Source organism: Scyliorhinus torazame, chromosome 6, assembly GCF_047496885.1.
Source record: "Scyliorhinus torazame isolate Kashiwa2021f chromosome 6, sScyTor2.1, whole genome shotgun sequence".
Classification (NCBI taxonomy): Eukaryota; Metazoa; Chordata; class Chondrichthyes; order Carcharhiniformes; family Scyliorhinidae; genus Scyliorhinus; species Scyliorhinus torazame.
Window position 1 is genome coordinate 20,462,330 of NC_092712.1, and position 26,158 is coordinate 20,488,487.

The window sequence follows — 26,158 nt, forward strand, 5'->3', positions numbered from 1 at the left end:
CAGAGTCGATGTTGAGGATTCCCTGGGCAACTCCCTCCCGACTGTCTACCATTGTGCCTCCACCTCTCTCTGCTTGAGTCTGACCTACCGGTGAGACAGGACATACCCATGGATAGTGATTGTGGTGTCTGGGATGTTAACTGTAAGGTATGATTCTGTGAGTACGACTATGTCAGGCTGTTGCTTGACTAGTCTGTGAGACAGCTCTCCCAATCGGCACAAGCCCCCAGGTGTTACTGAGAGTTTTGCAGGGTCAGCAGGACTGGGTTTGCTGTTGTTGTTTCTGGTACCTAGGTCAATGCCAGGTGGTTGCTTCCGGTGTACTGGTGTTTCTGTGTGGTATTTCACTGGCCATTTGAGAATGCATTTCAGAGTCAACCACATTTCTGTGGGTCTGGAGTCACATGTAGGCCAGACCAGGTTTATTCGCCAAAACGCCTTGGTCAACCAGGTGGGCTTTTACAAAATCGACAATTAGATTTTTCATTCCAGATGTTTTATTGAGTGTGAATTCCACAATTTGCTGTGATGGGATGCAATTAAAACGAGGCTTGGGAGGAGCACCTGGATGTAGTTAGGGACGAGTCGGGATTGTAGGATTCCGTGAACGGGGGCAGTAAGTGATTGGATTAGATTCATTCATCTGCATCTCATTTAGTGACGAAACAAGGACTGCCGATTTATTGCATGTGGTGAATGCCCAGATGATAGCCTTTGCTGCTCCATCCAACGAGACAGAATTCTCCCTGCTGTGCGTCAAGGCGAATTACCCAGAGTTCTACCCCGTTCCTCTGGATTACTAGTCCAGCGAAAATACCACTGAGTGATTGGTCTGAGTCATTCTGTCTGAGATTTGGACCAACACCACCAGGGTTACCTTAAACCAGTAAAGATTTGGGCCAATTGAGGACACTCATCGTCGATCTCAACTGACATAAATCCCACTGAGTTTTGTAATGAGCACAAAGTGGGTCCGGGTGCTCACAAACTCCCTCTTATCCCCAACACATCCTTTGATGTTTTAAAGGGAAGCGAACGATCCGACTGAAGCATTTCCGTTCTCTTGAAAAGTTTAACTTGCTGAGTTATAACACTTATGTAATTAATAAACAACAGGGGTCATGGCTGGGTTTGAGTCCACGTTCTACTGGATGTGAATGTCATTTACACTCTTTCCTTTCTATTAAACAAAGAATTTTGAGGTAGAATGTCAATTTGGTCTGTTTTGAAGGTTTACCACAAACTGGAGCTCGCCTCTCTGACTGTGATAATAAAGATGGCTGCCAGCTATCTGATGAGGGGTATTGAATTGGGATTGAAAATGGGGGAAAACCTGAGGGGGTGAAGTGAGTGGAGCCTGATGTTCCACTGTGATGCATGGATGAGGACTCTCCACGCCCCGCCCCCAGCCCCCGCCGTCTTTACGGGAAGGAGATAAAAAGTATTTAGCCAACCTTTTCTTCAATGGTCTCAGGTTCTGAATTGATGGAGAACTCTGTAGTCCACAGCAGAACTGAAAAACTAGTCAGAACAGGCATCACATCGAGTATGCCACCAATTTTCCAAAGAAGGACAGGATCCCACTTTGTGTAGTGAATGGCTGCAAGTCATGCCAGAAAGCTACATGGACCAGTAGATCAGCAGCAAAGCCTCTACCACGTGGCATGGTGGCACAGTGATTAGCACCACTGCCACACAGCGCCAGGGACCTGGGTTTGATTCTGGCCTTGGGTGACTGTTTGGAGTTTCCACGTTCTCCCCGTGTCTACGTGGGTTTCCTCCGGATGCTCCGGTTTCCACCCCGCAGCCCAAAAATGTGCAGGTTAGGTGGATTGGACGTGCTAAAGTTCCCCTTACTGTCTAAGATGTGTGGGTTAGGTGAGGTTGTGGGGAAAGGGTGGGGTAGTGACCTTCGGTAGGGTGCTCTTTCGGAGGGTCAGTGCAGACTTGATGGGCCGAATGGCCTCCTTCTGTAGTGTAGGGATTCTATGGATCCACAGCACCATTTCATCATAAATTGGCCAACATGCTGATTTTGCGCCAAAAATGCAGTTCAGTGTTCTTGTTTTCGGAATCGATTTCCACCTAATTCCTGGCATTAATGGGGCAGTAAATACAGTATAGAGGGTTGTTCACAGTACACTGACTACAAGGCCAGAGACATTTTGAAAGAGGCCCATCACTGGGCATTCAAAGTAGCAGTCTTATCTCAGGCATTCCGCTCCTTCCAATAAGTCAACACAAGACTCACACCTTCAGCACTTGTGTCGTTTGCACCATGCTGGTCAGTGGAGTTGTACAAAACTAGCATTTCTCAATGGGAGATGCGGCATTGTATCATTGACTACATTGGTGACCCACAGCTTGCTGGCCCCCTTGGTTATGAACCAGGGCTACCTGCCACTAACTTGTCCAATAGTCAGTATTAACCCTCAGTAGCTTGAGTTAGGATAAAATGACTCAGGTAATTACCGTGCCTTGCTTCGGAATATCATTCAAGCTGAAAAAGAAATCAACAACACTCGGTTTTATTGAGTGAACATCCATCAATGGTAGTCCATTTTTTCAGTCTTTGTTTCTCCTTTGAACAATAGCCTCTACCAAATAAACAGTGGTTTCCCATCATTCTTTGCCAAGTTGGCCAAAGAGTTGACCAGCACAATTAGGTCTGGCACCATATTGAGTGGTGCATTTTGATGGATCATTCTCTTCAGGTACTCTGGATTATTGTAATTTGCTACCATTGCCTGGCACTGTGGCTTCTCCTTGAGGATCCCAAAGGTATTCACCACACGTTCTGAAAATTTGGGATGTTTATGGGGACAGTACCCATGGTTCCTCAGTTGCTGCAGTACTTGGTTTTGCCGTTGAATCATTTCATGCTGTTCACAAGGACTCGTTGCAACCTGGGGAACAAACACTCGCGTCAGACATCATTTTATTTTTGCAATCTCTCTCTCTCATATTCTTGTCTACATGGATCCTGCTATTTCCTGTCACGTGCAGTAAAATGAAGCCCTCGATCACTCTGAACAGGTTGCGTCACAACCCTTTACAGTTGAAAGTAATTTGGTATGGGCCAGGGTTTAGAGAACACCAAAGTATATCATGGAGTTCACCTGAACCACAATTGTTTATAGATTTTCGTTACGATGAGCATAAGGGCCTATCTTTCAGGTGTTATTTAACAGAGGCCTTAAGCACGTTGAATCAAAAACAACGTTTGTTCTACCAATTCAGTGAACATAATAATAATAATACTTTTTCATTGTCACAAGTATGAAGTTACTGTGAAAAGCCCCTAGTCGCCACATTCCAGCGCCTGTTCAGGTAAGCCGGAATGGGAATTGAACCCGCGCTGCTGGCCTTGTTCTGCATTACAAACCAGCTGTCTAGCCCACTGAGCTAAGCATTCTATAAACACACACAGTCAGCAATTTTATCAACTACAAACATAAATACCCCACACAGCTACAGTACTCTATATATAATCCTTAATAACTTCCCTTTGAACTGTTTCAATTTGATAACAACATCCAATACCAGAAAAACCCTTTTAGCAAAACAGTAGGTTTGAATTCTTTACAGAAAGCAGTTAACACTTTTAAATTATCAAGTGATCTGGACACCTTTTAACAGCGAGAGAGAGAGAGAGAGAGAGAGAGAAGAGAAGCCTTCTTTGTCTAAATCCAGCTTCCAACTGTGTAAACCGAAAGTAAAACCCAGAGCCACAGCCCAGCTCCACCCACACAATGACATCACTGAAGCCATGTGATAATACAAAACAGTTCTTAAAGGAACACTCCCATGACAAATTGCAAGATTGGGCAGGTTGTCATCCCAGCAAACTCTGGCTTGACCCACCGCCTGGCCAAGGAAACACAATTTGCATGCCCCAAACACTAACCAAGGTGACAAAAAATAACTTAAAATAGTAAATTAGTATGAAAGGAAAATGGCTGAAATGAAGTAGCTATTGCCAAGATTCTCCCCTGTCAAAATCAAGCTATAACATTTGGAAAGGTTGCTTCTTAAACTCATTTATAATTTGCAGTGAGTGACCTTAACTGGTTTCCTCCCAGTGTTCGCTGCCTCCCTAATTATGCCCTTGACACTGAGTAAAGCATCCAGCTCTGCTCGAATCCAGCACCCCTGATGATATGGTGAGTTCTCTGCTAAAATATTTCAATGGTATCTGTAATGTATGTTGGCAAGCCAGTGAAGGGTTAATTATTACATCTCAGTGTAATTCAAACACTAGAGGGCACCACCAGTTCTCAGTATATGTATCAGACTTCAGGGAATACTGGGTAGTTAGCAAAGAAGAAAGCTTGAGAACAGCACAAGGAGTATAATAGATGAGAGAGAGCTAACAAGAGGATATTACTAGTGACTACTGTTATGGGCCAGGGTTTTAGAGAATCCAAAAGTGTATCATGGAGTTCACCTGACCCACAACTTTTAATAGATTGTGGTATGGCGAGCACACGGCCCACTCTACAGATGTGGTACAGTACAATCCGAAAAGTATTTTTTTAAGCAAAACAATGTTTATTCTATGAACTCAACTTAACCTTTTTAAAACAAACAGTGAACATCTTAGCAACCATCAATTCAAATACAACCCCCAAAGAATACAACACTAAGTAATCCTTACTTTCCTTTTAACATCCATAAGACATTTAAAAAAACTTTTAACCAGAAGCACATCAGGTTTAAATTCACTACTGAGAACAGTTATCACTCTGAATTCACCAAATGATCAAGAGATAGTCTTTACATGGCAGAGAGAACAACATTACACATTCTGTGGCTGACTGCGGCTCCAACACTGAAATGAAACAAAAAAAAACACAGACACACCCAAGCTTTTCTCACAGTGAAACTAAAAACTGACACAGCCCAGCTCCACCCACAGTCTGACACCACTGCAGTAACATGAGCAGACAAACATTTCTTAAAGTGACATTCTCATGACACTACTGGATTATTGATTACTGCTAGACAGAATCAATATTACTTTATTATTAACTATAGCTCTGTAGCGTGTGCCAACTTTATTTAATTTATCGTTATCCAACAAATTCGTTTTGTTTCAATCTAATGATTGATGGTTTCTTTGCCAGCAACTCAATGGACCATTCTGGATCAAAAGGGAAAGAACAACAACATATTGGGCGGGATTCTCCCCAACCGGCGGGGCTGGCCGTACCGGTGCCGAGGAGTGGCGTGAACCACTCCGGCGTCGGGCTGCCCGGAAGGCGAGGAATCCTCCGCACCTTCAGGGGCTAGGCCGGTGGCGGCAGGGTTGGCGCCACTCGAGCCGGCGCCAAAGGGCTTGCGCCCGCCGGCGCGAGTTGGCGCATGCGCAGAAGCATTAGCGTGTGCTGGCGTCATCCCAGCGCAGTGGGGTTCTTCTCCACGCCGGCTATGGCGGACCATTACACAGGCTGGTGCGGAGGGAAAGAGTGCCTCCATGGCACAGGCCCGCCCGCGGATTGGTGGGCCCCGATCGCGGGCCAGGCTACCGTGAGGCACCCCCCAGGGCCAGCTCCCCCCACGCCCCCCCGTGCCCCCCCCCCCGAGGACTCTGCAGGCCGCCCACAGAGCCAGGTCCCACCGTTAAGGACCTGGTGTATTTCACGCCGGCGGGACCCGCCGAATACGGGCGGCCACTCGGCCCATCGCGGGGCGGAGAATCGCCGGGAGGAGGGCTGCTGCCAACGGCCCTCGACCGGCGCAGTGCGATTCCCACCCCCGCCGAAAAACCGGCGCCGGAGAATCCGGCAGCCAGCGTCGGAGCGGGACTCATGCCATGCCCCGGTGATTCTCCGGCGCGGCGAGGGGGGGGGGGGGTCGGAGAATCCCGCCCATTACCACCAAGAGTAATATAACAATACCTTTGAAGTTGAAGCTTATTATAAACTGTTTTTTTCCATCGTAAAATTAAAAACCATTGCAAGTCCATTTTTTTTTAAACCACAAGGGGATCTTCATCCTTGGCATCTCCATTTCGTGATTTCTCTACATTTTACTTTGCATCAAATGAAATCAGACACATCCTGGCAAGATCCAAATGGGAAATGGACCTTTGTCACTTCTTGGGTACTGTCTTAAAGCCCCGGATCTACTAAAAGGATTTACTTTGTAACCAGGCTGGATGGAGGGTTGGGGTTAAAGGCTGGGCTAAACAGGCCAGGTCTTTCTTGCACTTTAATTACCATGTTCATTTTTAAACAGAGCCACCAGGCACCCTGTTCACTTCCCAGCGATGCCAGACGTTCATGACGTTACAGACAAGGCAGTGGTGGGTAAGTTCGGAATTAATGACAGGTATTTTCTCTTAAAGTGCAAACAGATGCTTGTCCTGCCCAAAATACTCAGGGCTCTGCACAGAGAATAAGGGTGAGATTCTCTGTCCTCAGTGTTGTCTTTGTAATAACCCCAATGCTGATAGCAAATGGCCACTGCTGCTCGGTACACGTGACAATAAACAAAATCCAATCCAATCCAATCCATGGTGTTGGGGGCGATACACTGACTATCAAAATAACTCAGCCCATGAAATGGAAAAATGAAAATCGCTTATTGTCACAAGTTAGTGTGAAAAGCCCCAAGTCGCTACATTCCAGCACCTGTTCAGGGAAGCCGGTAAAGGAAGCCGGTACGGGAATTGAACCGTGCTGCTGGCCTGCTTTAAAAGCCAGCTCTTTAGCCCTGTGCTAAACAGGTGTAGGGGGTCTGGCCCAGTGTCCCCGTACAGGGAGACTATCAAAATAACTCAGTCCGTGCTAATAGGATTTATGAATTTATTCCCACATGAATTGATTTCTCCAGTCTGGATAAGCCCAGTGGGCCAGGCCATTCTGGGTCTGGATATTCTAGCCCAATTAAATTCTTCTTTAAACTTTGAGAATGGAAGCGTAACATGGTCAATTAGAGCCTTCAAGAAGGATCAGCTCGATGAATATCCAATTTGGGCCGGAGATAAGAATGATAGTGGCCTACTACACATGGAACAGGCATGGTTTACTGGAATTGCCCCACCATACACCAAACAGTACAACACCTTTGCTGTTCGCAGTATATATAAATGATTTGGAGGAAAATGTAACTGGTCTGATTAGTAAGTTTGCAGACGACACAAAGGCTGGTGGAATTGCAGATAGCGATGAGGACGGTCAGAGGATACAGCAGGGTTTAGATTGTTTGGAGACTTGGGCGGAGAGATGGCAGATGGAGTGTAATCCGGACAAATGTGAGGTAATGCATTTTGGAAGGTCTAATGCAGGTAGGGAATATACAGTGAATGGTAGAACGCTCGAGAGTATTGAAAGTCAGAGAGATCTAGGTGTACAGGTCTACAGGTCACTGAAAGGGGCAACACAGGTGGAGAAGGTAGTCAAGAAGGCATACGGCATGCTTGCCTTCATTGGCTGGGGCATTGAGTATAAGAATTGGCAAGTAATGTTGCAGCTGTATAGAACCTTAGTTAGGCCACACTTAGAATATAGTGTTCAATTCTGGTCGCCACACTACCAGCAGGATATGGAGGCTTTAGAGAGGGTGCAGAAGAGATTTACCAGGATGTTGCCTGGTATGGAGCGTATGAGGAACGGTTGAATAAACTCGGTTTGTTCTCACTGGAACGACGGAGGTTGAGGGGCGACCTGATAGAGGTCTACAAAATTCTAAGGGGCATGGACAGAGTGGATAGTCCGTGGCTTTTCCCCAGGGTAGAGGGGTCAATTACTAGGGGGCATAGGTTTAAGGTGCGAGGGGCAAGGTTTGGAGTAGATGTACGAGGCAAGTTTTTTACGCAGAGAGTAGTGGGTGCCTGGAACTCGCTGCCGGAGGAGGTGGTGGAAGCAGGGACGATAGTGACGTTTCAGGGGCATCTTGACAAATACATGAATAGGATGGGAATAGAGGGATACGGATCCTGGAAGTGTAGAAGATTTGGACAGATTTGGAAGTTTGGACAGGCAGCATGGTCGGCACAGGCTTGGAGGGCCGAAGGGCCTGTTCCTGTGCTGTACATTTCTTTGTTGTTTGTTCTTTGTTTTAATCAACCTGTCCTCCATTGAAGGAATAGTATCTATAGTAAAGGAACTAGAGGATAGGGGTGTATTGATTAACACACACGGTTCATCGAATAGCCCAGTTTGGCCTGTGAAAAAAGCAAATGGCACATGTGCTTGACCGCTGACTACAGGAAGGCGAACCTGTGTATTGATAAGAAAGGCCCTTTCGTGACCCTTTAGTGACCCTGCCACCATTTTTAATGCCCTAACAGCAGACCTCGAGTGGTTTTCAGTAATAGCCATAGCCAATGGCTTTTGGTCGGTACCACTGGCTTTTACCATTGTTTAGCCAGCTGTTTAGCCCACTATGCTAAACCACCCCCAATGGTAATAGTCCTACTGTGTTTCACATGGCTCTACAGAGCCACTTGATGGAACTGTTGAGTTGCCCTCCACCATTATTCAGTAGGTAGATGACATCCTGGTGGCCTCCATTAAAGAAGAGGATCCTGAGAGAGACTTACGTGTCCTTCTGCACCATCTCAGCCAGAGAGGACATAGAGCCAGCCTGGCCAAAGCACAAATTGCCCAACGTGAGGTTGTCGACTCAGGTCAGGCGATTTCAAAGGACAAAAGAGAATTTACCCAGGATAGAACAGAGGCAATTCGGGCTGCAAAAGAGCCCAGCACTGTCCAAGAACTGAGATCGTTTTTGGGCTTGTGTAAGCTTAACAGAAGTTTGATTGATTCATATACACAGTTAGCACAACAGGGAAATCAGAAATCAAAAGAGGAGGTTGTCCTTACAACAGAACAGCAAGACGCCTTTGTGAATCTGAAACAGGCCTCATGCTCAGCACCAGCTCCAGGAATTCCACATAATGGGAAACCATTCACCTTGTTTGTCCATGAAAGAGAAGGATACATGACAGCAATCCCAGCCCAGGAAAATGGGGATCAACAGAGATCAATAGTTGGCTACTATTCAGGAAGACTGGACACAGTAGCCCTCGGATGGAGAAGTTGCCTGAGAGCGAATGAGGCCACGGTCGGGATTCTCCGTGAATCGGCGGGGCGGGCCGCTCCGGTGGCGAGGAGTGGTATGAACCACCCCAGCGTTAGACCGCCCCGAAGGTGCGGAATCCTCTGCACCGTCAGGGGCTAGGCCAGCGCCGGAGTGTTTGGCACCGTGCCAGCCGGCACGGAAGGGGCTTGGCGCCACGCCAACCGGCGCCGAAGGACCTCCGCCAGCCGGCGCGAGATGGCGCATGCGCGGGAGCGCCAGCGTGTGCTGGCGTCATCCCAGCGCATGCTCAGGGGGCTTCTCCGCACCGGCCATGGCAGAGGTTGACAGCAGCCAGCGCGGAGGGAAAGTGGGACCCCACGGTGGGCCCCGATCGCGGGCCAGGACACCGTGGGGGGCCCCCCGGGGCCAGATCCCCCCCGTGCCCCACCCCCGAGGACTCTGCAGGCTGCCCGTGGAGGCAGGTCCCGCCGGTAAGGACCTGTTGGGATTTACGCCGGCGGGACCCACCGAAAACGGGCGGCCACTCGGCCCATCGCGGGCCGGAGAATTGGTGGGGGGCGGCGTGAATCCCGCAGCCAGATGGATCAGCTGGACAATAGCTTTGGAAGCCCCTAACCTCTATTTCCAACAGGCAAGCCGGGTAAACCCATCATCTATGCTGCCGCTTCCCGAGTAGCAAGAGAGGGGAGGCGAGAACATGACTGTGTTGAAATCACAGAGGAAATGGAGGAGGCCCGCCTGAGAGAAGAAGATTCATTACAAAACCCGGACTTAGTTTTGTTTACAGATATGTCCTCTTTTGTTGAAAATAACATTCGTAAAGCAGGATGGGCAGTCACAAGCCTGTACACCATGATGGCAAAGGGCCCAACAAGGGAATCAGCCCAGCAAGCTGAGTTAAGGGCCTGAGCTGAAGCAGGTCGTGTGGCAAAAGACCAAACAGCTATTATCTATATAGACTCAAGGTATGGTTTTGGAGTAGCTCATGACTTCCACCAATTATGGAAGAAAAGAGGATTCCTCACCATCACAGGAACACCTGTTCAAAAGGGGAATGAGCTACGGGATCTACTAGAAGCTTTAAAATTGCCAAAAGAGGTGGCTATTCTGAAATGTAAGGCCCATCAGATACACTCATGGGGGCACCTGGCCCCTCCACAGATGTTGGCTCGATTCCAGAAAATCTGGTGGGGTCGAGGGTGCAAGAAACATGCCCGGGTGGTAGCAGGCCGCTGTGTCACCTGTCAGAAGAGCAATTCAGGACCTGTAACATCAACGCCTCAGTTAAGAGCTCCTGCCCCTGCAGGACCGTTCCAGCATATACAGGTCGATTACATTACCCTTCCCCAATGATACACTGACGTCCTGGTAATAGTGGACAAGTTCTCCAGATGGGTAGAGGCCGTCCCAGCCAGGAGAGCTACAGCTAGCTACACAACTAAGGTCCTATGCAACGACTATGAGGAGTACCTCCAGGATAGAGTCAGACAGCGGAACGCACTTTACAGGCGCTGTTTGCAAAGAAGTTTGTAAGCTACTGAATATCCAGTGGGAGCTACATTGCCCTTACCACCCACGAACGTATGAACCAGACTCTGAAAGATCAAATATCAAAGTGTCACCAAGAGCGAATGCCATGGCCTCAAGCCACTAGTCCTGTGCAGCATCAGAGCAACTGCAAACAGAACCACGGACTTGAGTCCATTCGAAGTAATTACTGGCAGGCCCATGTCCTTGCCAGGGACTATTGACTTACGAAAAGCTGATTGCCATTTGATGAGTGGTGTATTACTCAAATATTGTCAGAATCTAACAAATGCCGTTAGTTCTGCTTCCTTACAGGTATTGGCAGTCCAGGGCGACCCAACCGGAAGCGGGCCCCACCTTGTGCCAAGAGTTAAAGTGTATGTAAAGAAATTTCCAAAGGAACCATCAGGGTCCAAGTGGGAGGGACCCTATCAGGTACCGCTCACAACCCAAGCGGCTGTGAAGGTCCAAGGAAAGGAGTCCTGGAGCCATGCCTCACCTGTTAAAAGAGCTCATTATGATTAAAGCTCATTTCTGTTAAATATTTGCCGCCATGTTGATTTTTGCTTGCCTTTTCAGCTTACGGGGCTGGTTTAGCACAGGGCTAAATAGCTGGCTTTTAAAGCAGACCAAAGCAGGCCTGCAGCATGGTTCAATTCCCGGGCCTGCCTCCCTGAACAGGCGCCGGAATGTGGCGACTAGGGGCTTTTCACAGTCACTTCACTGAAAGCCTACTTGTGACAATAAGCGATTTTCATTTCATTTCATTTTCATTTCATTAACAGCCCAACCATAAGACCATAGCCCGCAAAGGCTTGCAAGGAGTTAAATGATAACCTTTCTTTATATGTCCAAGGTATATGCCAAAAATTTCAATGTTTCCAAATGTTGGGAATGTATCGCGATTCCCATAAACTCAGGGGAAGGTATTCCCTTTTTGTCTATTCCTTTTAATATTTCTGAGACAGGAAAATGGTACATTTATCAAAGGATTGCCCGTCCTTCCCAAGCTCGTGAGGGAGCCGCCACATGCAGGGGAACCATATCTCGGGTCTACCTGAGAAAGAGGGCTCAGTTGTGCAGGTCGGCAGGTGACGACCATTTCAGGGTGGTACCAACCCAATTAGGCCAGGGACCAGAATCCTCCCCATATAAACATCCAAACCACCTTCAATCAGGAGGCATCTGTATGTTTGACGAGTCATCACTCTAAGGGACTGGAAATGGGAGATAGTAATTGCACTCACTATTTTAATGTAAGTAGGGTTTGCAAATATACCCCAATATTAATAGAGGTCGCTCTTAGTTCCTCATCACTGACAGGTCTATACAATTCTACAGGCGGTGGCAATTTCTCAGACTGCTCGCATCCAGAAGACGTTGCTCACTTTGCTTCCTATAACGGTATCTATTTTGTTTGTGACCACAGAGCCTATCCTGGGCTTCCATGTTTTTGGTCAGGATCATGTTATCTGGGGTATGTGATACCCGCTATTCGTCATTTCCCTTCTCGATTAGAGGTAACGGGCAAGAAGTAAACATGTCATTACTGCACATGATAGATTTCTTGCTTATTTTATTCCTTTTTATGGTGATGCCAAGGTAGCCAGAGAGTTTAATAATATGACAGTCATCATAGACAAGGTAGCTAATGACACCTCCGCAGCCCTGTTCAAGGTTTCCGCTGAAATGCTAGCTATCCGTACTGTGGCCTTGCAAAATCGAATGGCTCGATTATATTCTCGCCGAGAAAGGTGGGACATGTGCCCTGATTGGGTCAGAATGTTGTACTTACATTCTAGATAGCTCCAAAGAGACCACTGATTTGGCAAAACACATCCAGAAGGAGGTTGAAATACTCAAGCAACCCGAGTCCAGCACCTTTTGGGATTGGGCTACAGGGTGGCGAGGGTCCTTAGGGGCTTCAGTGGTGCAAGGTTTGGTCATGTTTTTTGCAGTCCTTTTTGTTGTGTATGTTATGTTTCTGAAAACTAAATTTATCTGCAAGAGAATGTCAAGAAGCCCTAAAATGGGGCTGATGCATTCACTTAGACAAATACTCTACAGGGTATGAGCGGTTCTCACTATTAGCTTAAAATGCTTGTCACTCTTTCGAGGATTGCCCATTCCAGTGTTGAAGGCTGTTCCTGAACAAAGGGACCATCAAAGACAGCTGTGAATTTGTTCCCTTTAACTTTTGTTTCTTTTCCATTTAGCTTTTTTTTTGCTTTACCTTAACTGTGAATCATTCTATTAGGTTTAGAAGTATCAAAAGGGGGGACTGATAAATTACTGATTTACTGATTTATTCATGGTTTTAGGTGCTAATTGAATGCATAGCTAAAGAGTGAAATTATTAAAACTGCCTTGACTATTTAAATAGTCATTGTTTTACACAATTAATCAACTATTGAACTCTTATCTTGGGCGCAATTCTCCGACCCCCCGCTGGGCCGGGGACTGGCATGAATCTCGCCCCCGCCATGTCCCGAATTCTCCGCCACCAGAGAATCGGCAGGGGCGGGAATCGCGCCGCGCCGGTCAGAGGGCTCCCCCCGCCGATTCTCCGGCCCGCGATGGGCCGAAGTCCCGCCGCTGTCAACCCTCGCCAGCCAGCGTGCATTGGACCACCTACCTTACCGGCGGGGGCAGATTGCGCGGGTGGGCTCCGGGGTCCTGGGAGGGGTGCGGGGCGATCTGGCCCCGGGGGGTGCCCCGACAGGGCCCACCGATCGGCGGGCGGGCCTGTGCCGTGGGGGCACTCTTTTTCTTCTGCCTTTGCCATGGTCTCCACTATGGCGGAGGCGGAAGAGACCCCCCCCACTGCGCATGCGCGGGGGTGCCGTGAGCGTCCGCTGACGCTCCCATGCATGCGTCACCCGCCGAAGTCCTTTCGGCGCCGGCTGGCTTGGCGCCAAAGGCCTTTCCCGCCAGCCAGTGGGGCGGAAATCACTCCGGCGCGGGCCTAGCCCCTCAAGGTGAGGGCTTGGCCCCTAAAGGTGCGGAGAATTCCGCATCTTTGGGACGGCCTGACGCCGGTGCGGTTCCCGCCACTCCATCCCGCCGGGACCCCCCCCCCCACCCCCCCCCCCCCACCCCCCCACCCCGCCGGGTAGGGGAGAATCCCGGCCCTTGACTTTGGAAACTTAAACATTGTTTCAGTGAATTTTTCATATAATGAATTGATTATTGTATTTCAATGCATTTAACAATAAGATGTATCAAGCAATTAGTTACAGCCACTATGGCCAGTGGTGGCGTGAGAAACTTATTTTCATGAGACTGTGCACGTAGATGCTGAGCTAACCTTGATGGACAGCAGTCAATCTTAAGAAATGGCCAATGTTTGATTAATAAATCATCCCCTAAGTAACAGACATCTATTTGAACAAATCGGGAGGTCTCAGCTGAGAATTAGTGACCTTTCAGACTTATCTGGATAGGCACATGAACAGACGGGGTAGAGAAGGATACACGTGGTTGGTCCAGATAAGACATGTGATTGGCACAAGCTTGGAGGGTCAAAGGGTCTGTTCCTGTGCTGTATTGTTCTTTGTTCAATGAGAGTAAATGAGGGAGTAGACTTTAGATAAGGATTCCCTTAAAAGTAAGACCTCGTGATCGAGATCCCGATCCTGAAATTTCTGCCTTTTCACAGTAATTTCATTGAAGCCTACTGGTGACAATAAGCTACTATTATTATTATTCCTGAATTCTATTTGTTTTTTGTAAGTGATTTCTTCATGCTTTTATGTTTAATGCTTTTCTTTTGCCATGTATTTGACCTGTTTATGTATTGTTGATATTTCATTTCTAAGTTTTGAATTATTCTTCTGCAAGTGCTTTAAAGTGAATAATTAGCAATAAAATTGTATTTTCGACACCTCCAATCAACAGGACAATCAATACTTATTAGAAGAAGGTAAACAAGAGTCCGAATAGTCCTTTTACCAGTTAAGTGAAATTTGTCTCCTCTAGTTACCAAATCATAGAATCATAGAATTTACAGTGCAGAAGGAGGCCATTCGGCCCATCAAGTCTGCACCGGCCCTTGGAAAGAGCACCCTACCTAAGCCCACACCCCCACCCATTCCCGTAACTAAGCAACTCCACCTAATCTTTTTGGACACTAAAGGCAATTTATCATGGCCAATACACCTAACCTGCACATCTTTGGACTGTGGGAGGAAACCGGAGCACCCGGAGGAAACCCACGCAGACACGGGGAGGATGTGCAGACTCCGCACAGACAGTGACCCAGGCCGGAATCGACCCTGGGACTCTGGAGCTGTGAAGCAACAGTGCTAACCACTGTGTTACCATGCCTTCTTCCATTGTATCTAATCTATCAAAACCATTCATGACTTTGAACAGGTTTATTCAATCTCCACTTAACCTTCTCTGTTCTAAGAAAAACAATCCCAGCTTCCTAAGGCTTCCTAATTTTCCATTATTTAATACTTATCACTTGACATTCATCATATCTGTGGTATGGCCACCCAGGATCTGTTTCCCGTCATCCCTGAGGGTGGCAAATTACAGCCCTTCCCACCCGTGGGGTTTCCAGTCCCACCGAGGTCAATGGACATTTGAAGGCTCATTACATTTCCTGGCCGCATTCACGTGGTGACATTCTACCACAACTTTCAGTCCTAGCAATAGAATCCTCTTTTCCTCCTGCTACATTTCTCCATCTCTCATTCTTGCTCTCTCCTACAAATGTTGAAAGGCATTTATTTTTTCGGATGTGACACTCTAAATGTAGGGATCACTGGCCGTATTGCCTTGGTCCTAATGTTCCCAATTATCTATTCAGCATTGAATAACCAAAGTCTCGTAAAGAGCGCGAGGATCTTTGCTCAGATATGCAAACCTGAGGAATTTTGTCCTGAATATTCACCACTCTGAAACCATACAATCGAGGTGCTGCAGTGAAGACAAAGGCCAGGACCCTGCGATCTAACTGGAAAGCAATTTCTCCAATCGCGTGCCTCTGAATTTCATCCTCTGTGAAGTAAATATTAAATGTCAGTCGGGATCGGTGCTCAGAATAATCTTCTCAAAGTAATGCAATCACTGCCAAATAGGAATAAGGGTGACATCTTGTCAATTCTGTGATGGGTTTGGAGGTGGGAAAGGCACATGGGCGTGACTCTCCCTTTCCGAGGCTAAGGGCGCGAATCTCAGCCTCGTTGGGCTCTCGCTTGAGTGCAACACGGCCGGAGAATGCTGGGAGAAGCCTCCAGTGAGCCACCCGACAGGCTCCGCACCTCCCGGGATTCTGCGACACCCCGCGAGACATCGGAGTCGGAACCCCGCCCAAAATGGGCGTGACCGAATGACGCTCGCGGAAGGCAGGGTGTAAACCGACTTACGGCCTTCCAGCGCAGGATCCACCAGCCTCGATTTACCGACCTCCCGGAGAGGCTGCAGCCGGGCGCTGATCAGTGCCGCGGAACGGCACCCAGGGGGGGTCTCCCGGGACATCGGAGACCCCCGGGTGGTCAGGGTCAGGGTAGGGTGGCACCCCGGCCCTCCCCCTGGAACACAGGCACCTTGGTACTGCCCAGTTGCCACCTTGGCACTGCCATCCTGGCACTGCTAAGGTGACCCGATGGCACCGCCAAGCCAGCAGGAGAACTGCCTGAAAATGAAATGAAAATCGCTTATTGTCACAAGTAGGCTTCAATGAAGTTACTGTGAAAAGCCCCTAGTCGCCACATTCCGGCGCCTGTTCGGGGAGGCTGGTACGGGAATTGAACCGTGCTGCTGGCCTGCCTTGGTCTGCTTTAAAAGCCAGCGATTTAGCCCAGTGTGCTAAACCAGCCCGGTGCCAGGGTGGCACTGACAAGGGTCTGGGAGCAAGGGTGACCCTGCCCATAAAACGAGGGTGAGGTTTGAAGGCTGGGGGAGTGCGAGGCAATTAAGTAGGGCCGTCCGGGAGGTTGGGGGGGACGACTGATGGGTGGGAGTCCTGTAAGGGAGGGGGTGCTGTAAGGGATCTTAGGGGCCCGAAGAGGGGGATTCCCAGGGACTCCATAGCGGGGTGACCTCATTTGGAGGGTGTGGGTAATGTCCATGTGTGTGGGAGGGTGATATTTCCACGGGTGGGGGGGTGTGGGGCACCCATTCAAAATGGCAGCTCGATCTCGGAGTTCAGCTCCCCAGTGCTAAAAAAAAATCTGGGCGGGACTCTCCGTTCTCCAACGCCAAAATCGTGTTCGGCGACTGGCCGGAGAATACCCCTTCGCACCGAAATCGAGGGCTCTTGCGACGCACCGCCCCCCCCCCCCCCACCGAAAGCGGTGAGTACGCCGCACATTGTCGGGATGGCCCCCTCCCCTGATGCTCCGCCCCAGAAGGCCCGCATTCCCAATGGCCTATAACACTTATCCTAAATTTGTTTCGTGAACGCGGCGTGAGTCCAGCGCTGCCACAGTCGGGGGGGGGGGGGGGTGGGGAGGCCGTTCCACGGGCAGGGGGAGCTTTGGTGGGGGGCTGGGGGAACTGGTGGGGGGGGGGTGGTCCGGGGGTGGCGAGCCTGGTCGAAGGGGCGCAGTTTTTGGCAGGTCGGGGCCGCTGCTGGCTGCCGCCGTCCGCATGCGTGGCCACGGGCCCGGCAATTCTCCGGCCGTATCCGCAGATAAAGACAGGGGCTTTACGCTGTGCGCCTGCTGCCCCCCACCAGACGGAGGATTGGTGCAGCTTTTGCCGTTTTCTCGGGTGTAAAAACGCCAGCGTCAGGACTTCGTCTTCAAATCGCAGAATCCAGCCCTCGAATGGTGGCCTAAAGGGGCAGCACGGTAGCATTGTGGATAGCACAATTGCTTCACAACTCCAGGGTCCCAGGTTCGATTCCGGCTTGGGTCACTGTCTGTGCGGAGTCTGCACATCCTCCCCGTGGGTGCGTGGGTTTCCTCCGGGTGCTCCGGTTTCCTCCCACAGTCCAAAGATGTGCAGGTTAGGTGGATTGGCCGTGATAAATTGCCCTTGTGTCCAAAATTGCCCTTAGTGTTGGGTGGGGTTACTGGGGAGGATGACCCGGCACCCCGGCCTGGGAAGGAGGCTGCCAGACACCGCCATCCACCGTGCCTGGGCATAGGTGTCAGCGGTCGTCAGGGCCGTGGGCAACGTCATCCGGCCCGGCCAGCAGTTCAGAAGAAGACTGCACGACCTCCTCAGGGTGGCCAGGATGAGTAGGCAGCGCTGTGCCCCTGGCACCAACCCCCCTACCCCCCACACACCCGTAAACCAACCCCCCATCCCCCCCTCCCACCAGGAGGGAGGGTGAACTTCAACCCTGCACCACATGCCGGTCCCCATACCGGCTGCAATGGCCGGTTGCCTTGGCCACTGAGGCCACCAGCTGCCCACCCCCTGGGCTGCATGTGCCGGACTGTCACCTTCTGTTTCCCCCCCCACCAGAAGAAGACAGGAGGGGGACCGCCGGACCTGCACCCTGTGGTAGTATGCATTAGGGGTCATGTGGGACTGTGAAGCCGTGATGCCATTGGCTGACAGATCCCGGGTCCTGGTTGGCTGTTGATCTCTAGCTCCGCCCTGAAGGCGGTGTATAAGAACAAGGAGTTCTCCCCGCAGCTCCAGTCTGTTGCTGAACTGCGGGGAACAAGTCACGCTTAATAAAGCCTCATCGACTTCACCTCTATTCGTCTCTCGTAAGTCATTGTGCGCTACACACCCCCTCACTGTGACAGAGCACAGGACCCTGGCATAGTCAGAGGGCACAAGGAAAGGGAGGTCGCTGAGGTGGAGTTCGCCCACCCTCACCCCCGCCCTCACCCCCACCCTCACCCCCACCCTCACCCCCACCCTCACCCCCACCCCCACCCTCACCCTCACCCCCACCCTCATCCAAATCCCCACCCCCACCCTCACCCCCACCCTCACCCCCACCCCCACCCTCACCCCAATCCCCAACCCCACCCTCACCCCCACCCTCATCCAAATCCCCACTCCCACCCTCACCCCCACCCTCACCCCCACCCTCACCCCAATCCCCACCCCCACCCTCACCCCCAGCCTCACCCCCACCCTCACCCCAATCCTCACCCCCACCCTCACCCCGACCCTCATCCCACCCTCACCCCCACCCTCACCCGCACTCTCACCCCCACCCTCACCCTCACCCACAACCTGACCCCCACCCTCACCCACACACCCTCCCTCACCCTCACCCCAAACCTCACCCCAATCCCCACCCCCACGCTCACCCTCACCCTCACCCTCACCCACAACCTCACCCTCACCCCACAATACCTTCGCCACCACCCTCACCCCCTCCCTCACCCCCACAATCACCCCCACACCACCCTCACCCCCACCCTCACCCCCACCCTCACCCCCACCCCCACCCCCACCCTCACCCCAATCCCCAACCCCACCCTCACCCCCACCCTCATCCAAATCCCCACTCCCACCCTCACCCCCACCCTCACCCCCACCCTCACCCCAATCCCCACCCCCACCCTCACCCCCAACCTCACCCCCACCCTCACCCCAATCCTCACCCCCACCCTCACCCCGACCCTCATCCCACCCTCACCCCCACCCTCACCCGCACCCTCACCCCCACCCTCACCCTCACCCACAACCTGACCCCCACCCTCACCCACACACCCTCCCTCACCCTCACCCCAAACCTCACCCCAATCCCCACCCCCACGCTCACCCTCACCCTCACCCTCACCCACAACCTCACCCTCACCCCACAATACCTTCGCCACCACCCTCACCCCCTCCCTCACCCCCACAATCACCCCCACACCACCCTCACCCCCAGCATCAATCCCACCCTCATCCCCACCCTCATCCCCCCTCACCCCCGCCCTCACCCCCATAGCACACTCTCCCACACACCACCCTCACCCCCACCCTCACCTGCACATCACCCTCACCCCCACCCCCCCCACAGCACCCTCACTCCACCCTCACCCCCACCCCCACCCTCAATCCACCCTCACCCCCACCCCCACCCTCACGCCACCCTCACCCCAAACCTCACCCCCACACCATCCTTCTCCCCACCTCTCCCCTGCCCATGGTCTAATCATCCGTCTTGTCTTGTGCCTTGCAGGGGCTGCTGGAAATTTGGGGGGATCCATCTGGTGTCCCCCACCCCCGCCCCCAGCCAGTGCCACAGCCGGAGCCCCCCCCCCCCCCCCCCCCCCGTGAGCCGAACACCGATAGGAGCAGCTCAGACACCAGCCCTCCACCCGGGACCCAGGACACCCCGGAACCCGAGTCTGAGGGTGACACTGATATCCCATCACAGCGATTCCAACACCCTCCACCGTCCCAGAGACACTCACCTCACTTGGACACTTTAGTGAGGAGGCTCCTGGGACAATCTCTGGTGCGCACCACACAGCTGCTCCTGTACAGCAGGTGAAGGTAGGAATACCCAAGGGGGTGGATGGATAGAGAGTGGACCAACCCCAGGGACTAGCTGCCATCCAGACAGGTTTCGGGCTTCTGGAACGACCAGTCCCATCGATTGTGGAGATGCCGTAGCAGAGCCAGGGCTACATGAGGGGTTGTTGCCGAGCATCGCAATGGCGTAAAGGTTCAGGGCCCACCACCTTGAGGGCCACCATGAGCGGGTGTCCTCCCCCATACCCCCACAGTGCCAGGTGTGCCATACTTTGGCAGATATGTCGCACTGTCTTCCTGCTCAGCCAGAGTCTTTGACATAGAATTTACAGTGCAGAAGGAGGCCATTCGGCCCATCGAGTCCGCACAGGCTCTTGGAAAGAGCACCCTACCCAAGGTCCACACCTCCACCCTATCCCATAACCCAGTAACCCCACCCAACACTAAGGGCAATTGTGGACACTAAGGGCAATTTATCATGGCCAATCCACCTAACCTGCACATCTTTGGACTGTGGGAGGAAACCGGAGCACCCGGAGGAAACCCACGCACACACGGGGAGGATGTGCAGACTCCGCACAGACATTGACCCAAGCCGGGAATCGAACCTGGGACCCTGGTGCTGTGAAGCAATTGTGCTAACCACTGTGCTACCGTGCTGCCCTGATGACATGCCCGGTCTGGCAGGTCCTCGAATGACAGGCGGTGCCTCCCTGACACCTTCTCCTCGGCCCATTGGCCGACCGGTACTCCAGCCTGGGTGGCTGTCACCTCTTCCACAGCCGCCCGCTCCACTGCTGAAACCTTCTTCTCCTTGAGCAACTCCATCTCATACCGCAGCAGGGCATCCCCCAGGACTGCGTCGACCAGCAGGAAGGCCACCATTGCTGGTTGAATTCCAATATCTATTGACTGCAGGGGGTGAAAGGCCGACTTGTCAGCATGGTGCATACCTCCCCCCCCCCCGTGCCCAACCTAGTCCAACGGGCTACATGGTGGCCCCCTTTGGCACTGCGGGCTCAACTCCCGCATGTACCCGCCCCCCTGGTCCCCCCTATCCCCACACCCCTGGTCCGGGCGGTGGCCAGCATCTTGGGGCATCTGGCCCTGGAGCCTGTCCCTGATATCAGGGGTACTGTTGGCTGGCACTACCCTTGCCAGGGATACGTCCCGTGGTCCCCGCCTGGCATCCGCAAATGGGCTACTGTGCTCTGGGTGAGCCACCGGCGGGTGGCGACCAGGGGATGGGGGCATTGTGGAGAGTTGGGTGTAGGGATGGGGGGGGAGTGAGGGCCCCCATACGGCCAGTGTCACTCTGCAGTACCAGGGGCCAAGGTGGGTGGTCAGTGGGCATGCAGCAAGGTGGCTGCTTTGCAGGCCGTGGTAAGGGCAGTCCTGGATTGGACACTGCTCCAGTCCGTGGGGTGGTAACCCTGGACACAGGCCTGTTCTCTATCCCCCCCCCACTCCCCAGCCCTGGCACTGCCTCCGCCCCCCTCCCCCCACCCGAGCCAGCCCGGCCAGTGGTCCGGCCCCCCTCCCCCCCCATCCGAGCCAGCCCGGCCAGTGGTCCGGCCTGGCAGACCACAGTCACCACGCCAGCTTCACAATGTTTAAAAGCACAAGTGAACCGGGCTGTCGGGAACTTGGACCAACGGAGAAGGAGAATCGAGGGGGCCCCAGAGATTACCGGGTCAGGCCCGGTAAAGGTATGCGAACGGTGTGTTCCGGTACGCATTGACCCCACTGTCGAGGTGAGGGAGAATTGCGATTTGCCCTCAAATCGGCACCCACCACGATTTTGCCATCGGAACCTATTCTCTGCCCAATCGCGCTTCCCGATTCCGGCATCGGCCAATGGCTAATCCTGCCCATGATCGGGCAGGACGGTGACGTCCCCCCGACAGCGTTCACTCAGAGGCTGGGAATGTGCCGGTCGGAATCACCACTCACCGCTGGATACCACCCTCAAGTAGCCAATTAATGACCACTTGAGAGTCTGATCCCACCATTAGGTGAGGTTACGGTGGAGTTCTAGAGTTCCTGGAGGATGTGGAGGATATCCGATGTCTATCCACCCATTTAGAATGGGGGTCGACCAAGATTGAAAACATTGACCCCATAAACAGTCCAGTGAAATCCATGTGTACCTGCAGCCTGGCCATTCCTCTCGAGGTCAGCCTGGCCATTCCACTCGAGGTCAGCCTGGCCATTCCACTCGAGGTCAGCCTGGCCATTCCACTCGAGGTCAGCCTGGCCATTCCACTCGAGGTCAGCCTGGCCACTCCACTCGAGGTCAGCCTGGCCATTCCTCTCGAGGTCAGCCTGGCCATTCCACTCGAGGTCAGCCTGGCCACTCCACTCGAGGTCAGCCTGGCCACTCCACTCGAGGTCAGCCTGGCCATTCCACTCGAGGTCAGCCTGGCCACTCCACTCGAGGTCAGCCTGGCCATTCCACTCGAGGTCAGCCTGGCCATTCCACTCGAGGTCAGCCTGGCCACTCCACTCGAGGTCAGCCTGGCCACTCCACTCGAGGTCAGCCTGGCCATTCCACTCGAGGTCAGCCTGGCCACTCCACTCGAGGTCAGCCTGGCCATTCCACTCGAGGTCAGCCTGGCCATTCCACTCGAGGTCAGCCTGGCCACTCCACTCGAGGTCAGCCTGGCCACTCCACTCGAGGTCAGCCTGGCCACTCCACTCGAGGTCAGCCTGGCCATTCCACTCGAGGTCAGCCTGGCCACTCCACTCGAGGTCAGCCTGGCCATTCCACTCGAGGTCAGCCTGGCCACTCCACTCGAGGTCAGCCTGGCCATTCCACTCGAGGTCAGCCTGGCCATTCCACTCGAGGTCAGCCTGGCCACTCCACTCGAGGTCAGCCTGGCCATTCCACTCGAGGTCAGCCTGGCCATTCCACTCGAGGTCAGCCTGGCCATTCCACTCGAGGTCAGCCTGGCCATTCCACTCGAGGTCAGCCTGGCCATTCCACTCGAGGTCAGCCTGGCCATTCCACTCGAGGTCAGCCTGGCCATTCCACTCGAGGTCAGCCTGGCCATTCCACTCGAGGTCAGCCTGGCCATTCCACTCGAGGTCAGCCTGGCCATTCCACTCGAGGTCAGCCTGGCCATTCCTCTCGAGGTCAGCCTGGCCATTCCACTCGAGGTCAGCCTGGCCATTCCACTCGAGGTCAGCCTGGCCATTCCACTCGAGGTCAGCCTGGCTATTCCAACAATGGAGCAAGACCGATGGGAAGAGCTTTTGCTTCTCTGGACACAATGGGCAGTTTCACCAAATTGTCAATGTTGGTGTCAGGCCCGGGCCACCAGATGTAGCTCCTTGCGAGAATCTTTACTTTGCACAATCCTGGATGACCACTACGTAGACCCTCAGGACTGCCCCTGCTCCTAAAGAGAGGTGGTGCATGTTAGTACCAGCGGCCTTGTGGGACCATAGAGCGCCAAGATATTGGACAACAGCAGAAGTTGCTTCACTTTTGCGAATGCTTCATCCTGTGGCACCTGTCAGACCACCTCTGGTTCGTCTCCAACAATGTGTGCAGGGCCAATCAGGTGGCCAGTTTGGAGAGACATTTCCCATAATAATTGATGAGGCCGAGAAACGACTTCACCTTCGTCGTGTTTCATGAAGTCGGTGCCACTCATATGGTCTTTCCATTGTCCTCCTCGGGGTGTAAGCTGCCCATGTTAACTGGTACCCGAGATAGGCAGGGTGTATCGCGAGGGAGCAGTGCCTTACCGTATCCGGGTGTATGAAGCTTTCGTTGCTCCCGGAGTCCAGCAGGCAGGAGGTTACGTGTCCGTCGACTTTCACGCTGGTGGATGCGTTGGTCAAGTTATGCGGACGAGACTGGTCGATTGACATGGAGGCGAGTTTTGGTTGGTCGTCGGGTAATGGGGCGGCTGGTGAGCCCGGGTCCTGGAACGCTGGTGGTGCCCATCTGCTGAGGGGTGGACAAGATGGCGGCGCCCGAAGATCTTGAGGGTTACAAAATGGCGACGCCCATGGAACGCACGTTGCGGGGGTAGAACAAGATGGCGGCGCCCATGAAACGCACGTGTTTCACGGAGGGGAAGATGGCGACGCCCACTGGCCGCACGCGGTCTGAGGGGGGGATGGCGGTGCCCATTGTCCGTGACCGAGGGGGGTGGGGGCGATAGCGGCTACTGAGCGGGCCTGGCACACCGCGGCGAAGTGGCCCTTCTTCCCGCAGGCTTTACAAAGGGCAGCGCGGGCCGGGCAGCGTTGGCGGGGGTGCTTTTGTTGGCCGCAATAATAGCATTGGGGGCCCCCGGGATTCACTGGCTGGCGTGCAGCGCAGGCGTATTGGGTGGGCAGCGCCCCCGCTGGGGCGGCTGCCTGTGGGGTCCACAAAGCGTAGGAGAGGTTGGCCGCGCGGCTGGGGGTGTAGGACCGGACGTTTCGCAGGGTGACCGTCATGGAGAACGCTAGCGTTTTAGTCTCTGCGAGGTCGCGAGGCCCCTTCTAGGAGCTGCTGGCGTATGAGATCTGACCCAATTCCAGTCACAAAAGCATCCCGCATAAGGAGGTCTGAGTGTTCCGTGGCCGTAACGGCCTGACAGTCACAGTCCCGGGCTAGTGGGATTCGGGCCCGCCAGAAGTCTTCTATGGACTCACCAGGGAGCTGAGAGCGAGTGGCGAGTGCGTGCCTGGCGAAGAGCGTCTTCATCTTCTGTGCGTAGTTGTCCCTGAGTAGAGTCATGGCTTTGGCGTAGTTCGGCACATCCTGGATTAACGGAAAGACTTTGGAGCTCAACCTGGAATAGGGGTTGGTGCCGTATTGATATACGTCTCGAAGCAAGCTAGCCAGTGCTGGAAGTCCTTTCTGGCTTGAGTGCGGATCCAGCTGCAGGCGATCCGGTTTGATACGGAGGTCCAGCCTTAGAAACTTAGATATCAATAAATTGAGGCACGATCAATTGGACAAAGACGATAGTTGAATCCAACTGAGGCTTTATTGCTATCAGATGTGTGGCCTCCCACAGCAGCTGGCGAAATGGCTGCTGGCTGGGGGACACGCATATTTATACCCCGCCTCCTGGGCGGAGCCAGCAGGCAGGAGCTACCGGCGAACCTGTAGTACAGGTCCTACCGTACATCACCTAATACAGGTGCAACAGTGCTTTACCACAGCCAGGTGTTCTTTTTCAGTGGCTCATGTGATTAATATCATCCAGGTAAACCGCAAAGGTGGTCAGCTTTTAGAACCAGAACTACTGGCATAGCCCATGCTGCAAATTGTACCGGGCGTACAACACCAAGGCCCTCCAGCTGCCCAAGTTCAGCGTCCACCTTTGCGAGCCCCTCCCCCGATGCTCTGCCCCCAATGGGCCTCGTTCCCGAAGGCGCGGAACACTTATGCTATTTTTTCCCGTCTACTCCAAATGGCAGCTGCAGACCGTGTGCAGCGCCGCCACAGTCGGGGGAGGAGCCATGCCAGGGGGCTTCGGTGAGGGCTGGGGGGAGGGACTGGTGGGGCGTGGTCCGGGGGTGGCGAGCGGGGTGACTGAGGATCATTATTTGGCAGGCCGGATCCGCGCGTGGCCGGTGACGTGTTGCGCGGCCACGGACCCGACCATTCTCCAGTCGTCAGGAAATCGCCCCATCGGAGGCAGAGAATCGCGGGTGGGCCCACTCATGATGTGCAAATGGTGTTGCAACTACGCGCCCCGTGCATCGTTTTTGGCGTGGGAGCCAGGAGCTGTTCCCGGTGTGGCTGCTAGCCTCTCAACAGTCCCGGAATCGGTGCAGCGGTTGCGCCGTTTTTTCTCGTGTAAAACGCCCCTGTTCCCGTGCCGGTGTCAGCGTGAGAAATCGGAGAATCCAGCCTGAGGCCTCTGGATTACTAGCTCAGTGACATTACCACTATGCCACCATCTTTCTCGTGGACAAGGTATGAATGAATCCAACAGCATTACCTTGTGCCAGTGTCCTTCCACTTCCTGCAGGTACCGGCCGTGGCGGAGTTGGCAATCTCGCTCCATCGGGCCCTCGTTTCTTACACTTCGGTGTCACTGGCGCTAAAGAGAAAAAAGAATCGTTCAACTCAAATCTTGCCACCCGAGTAGAGTTGCATTGAGCAAATCACAAGCCAGCAATATGTCAATCAGCCCATTGCAAGAATTTTATCATAGAATTTACAATGCAGAAGGAG

At 53.0% G+C, this 26,158-nt stretch overlaps 1 protein-coding gene across 1 annotated transcript in view; it reads right to left on the reverse strand.

Annotated features, from left to right (window-relative positions):
• Positions 1-2,512: 2,512 nt before the first annotated feature.
• LOC140425674 (uncharacterized) overlaps positions 2,513-26,158 on the reverse strand; it is a 456,765-nt gene continuing 433,119 nt past the window's right edge. Inside the window, exons 44-46 of the mRNA XM_072510172.1 lie at positions 25,923-26,024; positions 15,452-15,585; positions 2,513-2,906 (exon numbers count right to left, since the gene is read on the reverse strand). Coding sequence (XP_072366273.1) covers positions 2,598-2,906; positions 15,452-15,585; positions 25,923-26,024 — 545 coding nt within the window. The 3' untranslated portion in view covers positions 2,513-2,597. The remainder of the gene's footprint in view (positions 2,907-15,451; positions 15,586-25,922; positions 26,025-26,158) is intronic.